Raw genomic sequence first — 9,665 nt, forward strand, 5'->3', positions numbered from 1 at the left:
TATTTTATTTATTAATAAATCATTGCTTACTATTCTTGTTTTATATACAATTTAGCTTGGAAATTAGATGTTACTTTATTCTTTTTATATTAAAATTCACATCATATTGCAAACAATTATAGCTACTCAATTTTAATTAACTTTAATATTCTTTACAATTATGCTAATAATATAATTTATTTTTTAATGATTGATTAAATTTTTTAAACAAATATTCTGTACGGAAATATTTCGATATATAGATAAAAAAAATATATACTCCATTTAAGGAATCATAATATATTTAAAATAACTTTCCTTATATAATACAATTATATAAAACAATTGGAAAAATGCTAAAAATACTCGAAATCATTAAATTAAAAGTTATTCATGAATAATAATAATAGAATGTAATAACAATAGAATATTAAAACTCAATTTCTAATTTCTTAAATAAATAAACTAAATAAAAACAAGTTATATATATAATTGTCAATAAATCCAATGTAGTTATTTAAAAAAAAAATATGTAGCTACTCATTATTTAATCTTTTCTTAAAAATAACTATATTTTTTATACTATTTGATTCTTCTTATTATTTTGAAATAAAAATATTGAAGAGTGTCAAAAATAAATGGTACTTTACAAGGTATTTCATATGTCCAATTAAATTAAAATATAAGATATCTCGTAAACTATTAATTTTTGGTCTTACATTTATAACTTTTTACACCAAATATTGTGAAGAATTATATTAAAAAATGAAACTAGTTTTATTTTAAAAAACTAATGGATCGATTTTCACGTAATTTTGAAAAATGATCATCAAAATTGAAAATTATACTTTTTTCCCTCAAAATTCTTTTATTTGAAACATTTTTTGTACATCTAATTTAGAAGATGAATTTAGGCTACACTATATGTGTGTGTGTGTATGTTTAAAAAGTTTTTTCTGTATTACAAAATGTATAAACTAAAAGTTTAATAACATAAAAATTGAAGCAACACATTTTTATATGCTCTCATGGAGAGAAAATTTATTATCAGAATATTTTATTAGAAAATATATTCAAATATTTTCAGAAAGCTTAACTATAAAAACAAAGCTTCCTCTATGAGGAAGCAAAATCTGCGAATTCTATTTTAATTAGACATTTTAATTAAATTATTTTACGGTTAATTTTTAATTATACATTTAATTAAAATAATTAAAATTATGTAACAATTATTGCAATTTATCACTTTTGGCAGTTTTAAAATTCGTGATTCCTACAATCCTAATTTTTCACGAATATTATAATCAAGAACGATAAACTATATTTGATATATATTTGTAAAACATGAACGAGAGTAAACTTTATCAACGAATTAACAACCCAGATAGCCACAGTAATTATTATGACATCATTTTGATGTCAAAATAATGTCATAATAATTACTGTGGCTATCTGGGAATATAACTTACAATCTAACTAGATTTCAATTGTTTTTTTAGTAAAAAATCCGTGAAGATCACTTATATAATAACTATATATGGAACAATATAATTTGCTGAAATGAAGAAAGAAACTCGTCGACTCCTAGGTAGCAAACGTACGTTACTTTCACGTCGAATGACGTAATTTTGACGTTTAATGACATTTTGAGGTTTAATGATGTCATTTTAACGTTTAATGATGTTAAAATTACGTATGCTTGTTACCTGGTCATTGGCTGTCAAAATTACGTCATTTTGACGTTTAATGACGTCAGTTTGCTATTTGGTAGTTATTTTAAGGCTCCTGGGTCGCCGCAGTCATATCAGATTGTAATGTCAGAGGCGAGAAATCGCACGCTAAAAATTTTTTAGATGCCATTTTTTATGAGAAGATATTCCCATGAAACATTATTTCAGATATATAACTTTTAAAATGCCTCGAAAAATATTCTTTTCCCTTTATAATCAATCAACAGCTGTAAAATGACTGTAAACTTGAATATTTCATCGAAATATCCTTTCATTTTTAAATCTAAGAATTTTCAACGCCTCTGACGTCAATTCCAATATGGTCGGCCAATATTAGTCTTAATATCATCAAAGCGACTACTTTTGCCACCTGGACTCTCCGCAAAAGGTTTAAGAATACAATAACTGCGATCTTCACGAGCGATGGACTCGACTAGCATCGAAATTGAACTTTAATCATCCATGTTGGAGGAACATGGAGGAACGAGAGGAGGCAGCGGTGGCAGCGACGTCTCCTCTCCCCGGAGGAGAAAGTCCTCGCGCACCTCCTCCTCCCGGGCAGGCTCCGGCGGCGCCAGCGCGTCCTGGCCGTGCTGCTTCAAGTGATCTTTAAGGGCGAACGCCCGGCCGTACGAGGCGCCGCACACGTAGCAGCTGAACTTGAGATTGTTATCCTTCTTATGGGTCTGGATGTGAGCGCGGACGGCGTAGAGTGAGGCGAACGGTCGCGAACACTCGGTACATCGGAACGGCTTTGTGTGGCTGTTCTTGTGGCCGGCGAGCTGAACCCGAGTCTTGAACGTCTTTGGGCAGTACGGGCAGGTGTACGCGCGCTCCTCGCCGTGGGTCAGCAGGTGATGGTTGTAGACGGAGGAGGCTTTGAAGCGCTTGCCGCAGTGCTGGCAGGCATAAGGACGCACCCCGGTGTGGGTGCGCATGTGCAGGGTCAGGCAATAGGACACACGAAAGGTCTTCCCGCAAACCTACCGTCAAACAGACATCATTGTTTTTCTTTTTTTAATTTATCTATTTATATTCTCTCTCCTACATGTGTCCCACATAGTAAGTGTATGTCATTTTGATGTCAGTTTGCTACTTAAAACATCCAAAGGAACCCAAGTAGCGAACTAATGTCATTAAACATCAAAATCATTTTGATGTCTAATGACGCCATCAAAATAACGTATGCTTACTACCTGGGGAATATCTTGGATTATCTCAATAATGCCTGAGCCAACTGGAAATTTATTATGTAAAAAAATCTATATTTTTATTCCACATGTTTTATAAATCTAGTATTATAATACCAGGGGGAAAATTGACATTTATTTATTATCTTGGAACATACTTTTCCAATTTCCGACACTAGGTGGCGCTCCTCGCAATTGATTTTAGTAAAATATGACAAGTGGAATTACATGTATTCTTGAGATATATTCAAAATAAAATTAATATATCTACTTATATAGATTGTATTTAGTAACCTAATACATATTTAATAATCAATTATGTCAGCAATGGAGAAAAAGCACCAAAATAGATAATATGCCATGTTATTTTTCAATTCTAGTTCCTAGTTAAAAATTATAAAATATTTATACTTACAATTTATTAGAAAACGTTCAAACTATCACAGTTCTGATGATATTTTTTCAAACTTTCAAGTCTTTTTTGTGAAATAGACAAAAATTCAAATCTGAGAAATTAGTCTCCAAATTGACATATGTATACTTATTGAAAAACTATAGAAATGCGACAAAATTATGAAGCCTAGCAATAAATTATTAAAATATATAAAATTATTCAGTTCACAATAAAATTGTGCTGTACAATTGACTTTTAAAAATGAACATTTTAAGAATATTTTATATTTCTTTTTAAATTAAAAATTTTAATATATAATATATTAAGCAAGAAGTTCATGAGATATTTATAAAATAAATTAACTCAAAATTTGTATTTTTTTTAGAATTGATACTTCAAAATAATATAATGTTTATCTATTAATAATAATAATAGATTAAATAATATAAATCAATATATAACTTGCAGGATATATGTGATTTAGGAATGATTTGTGTGTGTGTGTAATTAAGATATTTTAAGTATTTTAATAAATTGAATATATTTTAATATAATTTTGTTAACTTCAAGAAAAAAAAACAAATAAAGAGGAAAAAAATAAAGAGTGATGGCAAATTTCGCCCATTTTTAGGACCTTGCATTTCAAACTATTTGTTATGGCAAATAGTACTATTAGATGAAATATTAATCCCATTAAAATTTCAAAATGAGTATAGGCATGATTCCGGAGATACAAGGGGGTAAAAGTGATGATTTCTAGTCGGGGATGAGAAACGGTTCCGGATATATGAAGAAGTGAAAGTGATAATTTCTCATACACCCTAACTAGAAATCATCACTTTCACTTCTTCGTATCTTCGGAACCGTACCTATGCTCATCTTGAAATTTCTTAGGGATTAATGTCTCATCATATAGTATTATTTGACATAAAAAAAAGTTTGAAATTTGAGGTCCCAAAATTCGACTCTATAAAATACGCGAAAAAACAGGTCTTTTTGCCATCACTCTTTAGAAACAAATATATAAAATAATCAAGTATTATTAAAAAATATGCATCGCGGTCTTTGAATTATATATATATATATATATAGTTTTCAAGGAAAATCACAAAACTTCAACAACTTTTAAGCTCCAAAGATTCGAGGTAATATACAAAAAATAAGAACTACAGCAAAATAAGAAAAAGTAGAATAAAAAAATAAAATAATGTCGATTTTGGCGCCTTTCTTTTTTATGCATTAAAGCAACACACTCTTCCGTACAATAACCTTTCCAATGAATCTTGCACTACACATATCACTTTCTTTCGGCAATCAAGTGTATCACTTTATTTCTCAAAAGCTACGCGTCTATGTTCTCAAGGCTCGATTATACCGATTGTATTCATCTACCTCGCAAGCATGCGGCTTCTCTCCGGTGTGAATTCGTTCGTGTTTCACTTTTTCGTGGGGTCTGGTGAATCTGCGACCACAATGCTGGCACTGATAGGGTTTCTGGTTGTCTCCAGTTTCCGTCGGAGTCGCCGCCGTCGTCATCGTGGTGGTCGCCGTCGTCGTCGTCGTCGTTGTTGTCGAAGATGTTGTCGCAATCATCGTCGTCGTTTTGACTGTTGTTGCTGTCGTCTCTCTGGCTAATGGGGTTAAAATCGTAGCAGGCGAAGTAGGCGAATGTGGAAGTCCTATTTCAGTATGAACGGCCGCGTGCATCGTTAAACTGTCGGCAGAGTCGAATTTACGGTTGCAAACAGCGCACGTCACCGAATCACCAGTGTGTAGTGCCATGTGCGTGTCCTTATACGATTCTGATAGCGTTTTACCTGCGAAATATTAAGTAGTTTGAAAAAAACTTAAAAAACTTTAAATTTTAAAGCTATATAAAAAAAACTACTCTGCTTTCTGGCGGTAAAAAATAGAAAACTAAGCAGCGTTTCAGCTAAAAATCGAGATATACAATGTTATGACTGATATTTTTTACATTTAGTATTTTTTTTTTTTTTTTTTTACAGAATTGTATTCCTATAATTGGAGGTAAACTCAAATTAAATAAAACAAAAATTTGTGTAAAAAAAATTTTTAAAACTTAAAAGTTTGAAGAAACTATATAAAATAATTATTCTTTTGCCGATAAAAAATAGAAAAACTAATAATCAGCAATGTTCCAGCTATAAATCAAAACACAATGTTACAATTGTTTTGTTACTGGAAAACACTTGATGAAAAAAATGCTAGGAAGATATAACCAATTGGTCAGAGCAATTATTATTATTGATTAGACTTGATTATTATAACATATTTCAGTATTATATTTTTAATTATTGGTATATTATTAAATAAATAATATATTTATGTAATATAAATTAAATAAAGTCAAATTATTTGAAAGAGTAAGAATTGAAAATAGAATTTATTACCGCATTCAGGACAAGTGAAGGTCGCATTAGGGGTTCCTTCGGGTGCGTCAACGTGTCTGGCTCTTACCGGGGCGTGCATTCTTGAATGCAAACGCAAGCTCTTGTGGGAACAGAATTCCGTACCGCAAATGGTACAAATGAATGATTTTTGGCTCGGATCAATCTCGCCCTCGTGTACTTTTACGTGGAGTTGCAAGGCCTTAGGTGTCGCAAAAGTTTGATCGCAGTGCTCGCAGCGATTATTGCCGTGTAGACAGGCGTGCACGCGAAAGTTACCCAACTTGGAGAATTGCTGCAGGCACTGATTGCATCTGTACATCCGCATTGACGCAGTCGCCAGACGCTTCTCTCGTACCTACAAAAGTATACATCAGAGATGTTAAGTCTTATATGTAATTTCTTACATAATCTCTTTCTTATGAAGTATTCTCCAGCAACAAATAGTCACACATTGTGTATCTCTTTATTATATATAAAAATATTATATATTTAACATATTTAATATACTTAAAATAATTTAAAATAAAAACATTGTTGAGAAACTTATATCAATTCCATGTTAAACAATTTCTTTTAAGTTTTTAAATTTTTTAAGTTTTTTTTTAAATTTACCTCCTATTATAGGAATACTATTCTGTAGAATAAAAATATTGGTCATAACATTGTATGTTTCGATTTCTAACTGAAACGCTGTTTAGTTTTCTATTTTTTACCGTTAGAGAGTAGAGCAATTATTTTATATAGCTTCTTCAAATTCTTAAGTTTTTTAAATTTCTAAAAAAAATGTTTTTTTATTTTTCTTTAAATTTGTTTAGTTGTCGTCTGTATATGTTGCTGGAAAACACTCGAAGTCTCGCATAATCCTTAAAATATTTCGCACGAGATTATTCTATCGTTAAAAATCAAGCGTAATTTTTTAAATTATCGCACCTTAACACCTTCCACATTCGAAAAGAATTTCTCAATCATCGGAGCTTTCGCTGACGATTGCGATGTAATCTGGATCGGTGTACGGTCCCAAAATCTCTCGATCTGGACTACCTTTCTGGTGTAGAATCTGCCTTCGTTGTCCACACATTCCTCTGTACGAAGCGTATTCATGGTCTGCCGTTGTCGTCCTGTGTTATTCACGTTTTCTGAATCTTCGGATATCGCGGATACCTGGTTCGCAGGCGACGCCAGATCATTTAACTGCTCCGCCATCTCCAGCAACACTTCCTGACCGTCGTGGAACTGCTTGATGTGCTCCAGAACAGAGTTGAAGCTGATGTCGCAGCTGGTGCAGCTATATACAGCATCGGATTCCTGGAACAGAAGCAATGGACACTATTATTAGTTATAAAGTACTAATAGCAATAAATAATTTGATAAGATGGATTGAAATAATTTTCTCGCTCAATATTTTTTACATCGCATAGTTCTTGCTTGACGCGCAAAAGCCCAGTCTCGTCGATTTCTTCAGTTTCATTTATATGATCGACGTCGATCAGGGTGGAAGCGTCTAGAAATTCGGAATTTTCGGGTAATACAGCAATCACGCTCTTCTCCGTCATCTTGCTGTCTACACTGGAACTTGATACTGGAACAGCCACCAATTCCTGCATTGGCTGTAGCCTCCTTTGCATTCTGCCATCTCTGACGCCGGAGAGCCCTTCGGACATCTTGAAATCCAGAGAATTTTGATCTGGCTGTATTTCTTCTGCGTCCATCTTTTCTACGACTTTAATTTCTCCTGATGTTTTCATTAGAAATAATATTCATTTTTGGGAAACCCTCAGTTCAACAAAGCAGTAAGTTCTACGAACCATTCTCATCCATTTGTAACATCTGTGGGTCCCCCATTATAACAATTCCATTGTCGCTCACTGTTGCAAGGAAGCTCCGATTGATCTGCACTTTAGCATCCTGAAATCATTGATTATGTTTACTCAATTTCAAGATATAGTTTGAAGAGAAGATGGATTAACAAATATTTGGAATATATGATAAGTATCTTAAATCGCTTCAAATATTATTTGAAATTAATAAATCAGGCTAAATATACCATGTACTAACAGAACATTTTAACTCTTCAAATATTTGAAATTTTTTATTAAGTATTTATATTATCTTATTTATAATATTTGTAGTGTCAATTAAATTTTAAATATAGATTACAATTATTTCTGTGTATTATTATTACATCAAAAATAATACATTAGAAATATATTAAATATTTAGAATCAAAATGATAAATATATCACTTAAAATTAATTTTTATATTAATATTTAAACACAAACAATATAAAATTTAAATATTTAAATGATATTTTATTATTTCGGAAAATATTGATATACAAATTTTATTATTTTGGAAGATTCTATTGTTTTTAGACTGTCAACAAAATATTTTAATGTAAAAATTTACATATAAATAAACATACTTTATTCAGTTAAAATTATAGTTTCTGATTTCAATATTAAATATAATATATATTAATATATTTATTTAAAAAATTATAAAATAAATCAAATAAATCAAATAAATAAATTAAATTAATTAAATAAATATAATAAATAAAATAAAATAAATTTTAATTTTTTTCTGTCTACCAACCATTTTAACTTCAGAATCCTTCAGGATGAGTTTATCCGTCAGAACGTCGAGCCTGACCTTGCGCTCCAAATCTTGCTCGCATTTGTCAAGATGCTGAATTAGGGCCGCAACGGAGTCGGAACGTTGCGAACAGCCGGGACAATAAAGATTGTCCGTCATACTTAACAGGTGATACTTAAGAGACTGTGGATTATTGAAGGTTTCGCCGCAGCACATCGGGCAGATGAGACTCAGTGAGCCCATAATTCGAAAAATAAAAACTGTTCAAATTCCCTCGAAAGTTACGACGTTTTTCCTATATCCTATACTTATACTTGGCGCGGACCGAACCCTCTCTAACCTAGGAAAAGGTTCGGGGAAAGCGAGAAGTTGACGTTGGTGACTTAATAATATAGCGAAAAAAATCCTCACTTCGTTCCAAGTTTTATTCGGCGAAATTAACTGCTAAGCCAAATCGGACTCCTCTCTTTCTTTTGTCAATGCGGCCCATAATAATGAACTGGCAGCCCTAGTCACGACAATAACAAATCCATCTGGGACCAACTTCAGGCCGCAAACAAATGCCGAGCACGCGGAGCGTGACCATCGTAAAGTTGGAAGATTATTATAATAAATGAACGTCTCGAAGTCAGCCAATATTACCAGGGTTAGGTTAGGTTAATAATTTTTTTAAAACACAAAATTAACTTAAGTTAAAATTAATAAGAGGCTTGTTTTCTGTTTCTGCACTAATAAAAGTGCACATAGGTGCAATAAGTTAGAGTGAGACAAAATATACTTGTCTCATTTTAACTTATTGCACTAATGTGCATTATAGTTTATTAGTGCAGGAACAGAAAACAAGCCTAAGATTAAATTAATATTGGAGTTAAATCAAAAGTTAATTTTTTAAAACATTATTTATATGTTAAATTAGAATTTTGTTTGTTAATTCTTTTGAAGTTTATTATAATAACCAATAAGAAAGGAATTTTGATTTTGATATAGAAAATATTTTTTGATAAATAACTAATTATAATTAATGATAAATGAACATAAAAATTAATAATATACTTTAATTTAAAAATAATAATACGTTATAACTTTTATGAAAAAAAACAATATAATATGATATTTAAAGATTAAAAAAATTTAACTTGAAGAAAAAATAATTAAGTTAATAAGTCAAAAATATAACTATAATTAAAGTTTTACCAATTAATAATACATTTTAAATATTAATTAAATTAATAATAACCCATACAGCACAGATTATTGCAATTATATTGCAGCAACGTTGCAATGTTGCAAGTTGCAATGCAACATTATAAAGACATTGCAGAGATATAAGTGCACAAAATTCCAGCACACTTGTAGCAACATGAC

General features: G+C 31.1%; 1 protein-coding gene across 4 annotated transcripts; it reads right to left on the reverse strand.

Moving 5' to 3' along the window:
* Positions 1–1,764: 1,764 nt before the first annotated feature.
* Positions 1,765–9,171, reverse strand: LOC114937436 (uncharacterized). Of its 4 annotated transcripts, XM_029310887.2 has the most exons (8): positions 8,712–9,170; positions 8,301–8,640; positions 7,510–7,609; positions 7,114–7,436; positions 6,635–7,009; positions 5,705–6,059; positions 4,686–5,110; positions 1,765–2,692 (listed from the first exon to the last, which is right to left on the reverse strand). In XM_029310887.2, exons 2-8 carry the CDS (start codon positions 8,541–8,543, stop codon positions 2,162–2,164), a joined length of 2,352 nt encoding a protein of 783 aa, XP_029166720.1. In that variant the 5' UTR covers positions 8,544–8,640; positions 8,712–9,170; the 3' UTR covers positions 1,765–2,161. The 4 variants fall into 4 exon arrangements, with proteins under 4 accessions (XP_029166720.1, XP_029166721.1, XP_029166719.1 ...); XM_029310888.2 differs by having other exon boundaries at positions 7,114–7,424; positions 8,301–9,171; XM_029310886.2 differs by having other exon boundaries at positions 8,301–9,170.
* Positions 9,172–9,665: the final 494 nt, after the last annotated feature.

Source organism: Nylanderia fulva, unplaced genomic scaffold (assembly GCF_048542155.1).
Source record: "Nylanderia fulva isolate GAGA-0341 unplaced genomic scaffold, ASM4854215v1 Scaffold198, whole genome shotgun sequence".
Taxonomy (NCBI): Eukaryota; Metazoa; Arthropoda; class Insecta; order Hymenoptera; family Formicidae; genus Nylanderia; species Nylanderia fulva.

Excerpts from the sequence above, each read along its gene's own strand:
- LOC114937436 (XM_029310887.2), bottom strand. The coding sequence starts at position 8,543 with ATGGGCTCACTGAGTCTCATCTGCCCGATGTGCTGCGGCGAAACCTTC. Across the intron at positions 6,060-6,634 it reads CGAATGTGGAAGGTGTTAAG|GTACGAGAGAAGCGTCTGGC; the intron begins GTGCGATAATTT and ends ATACTTTTGTAG. Across the intron at positions 2,693-4,685 it reads AGAAGCCGCATGCTTGCGAG|GTTTGCGGGAAGACCTTTCG; the intron begins GTAGATGAATAC and ends GTTTGACGGTAG.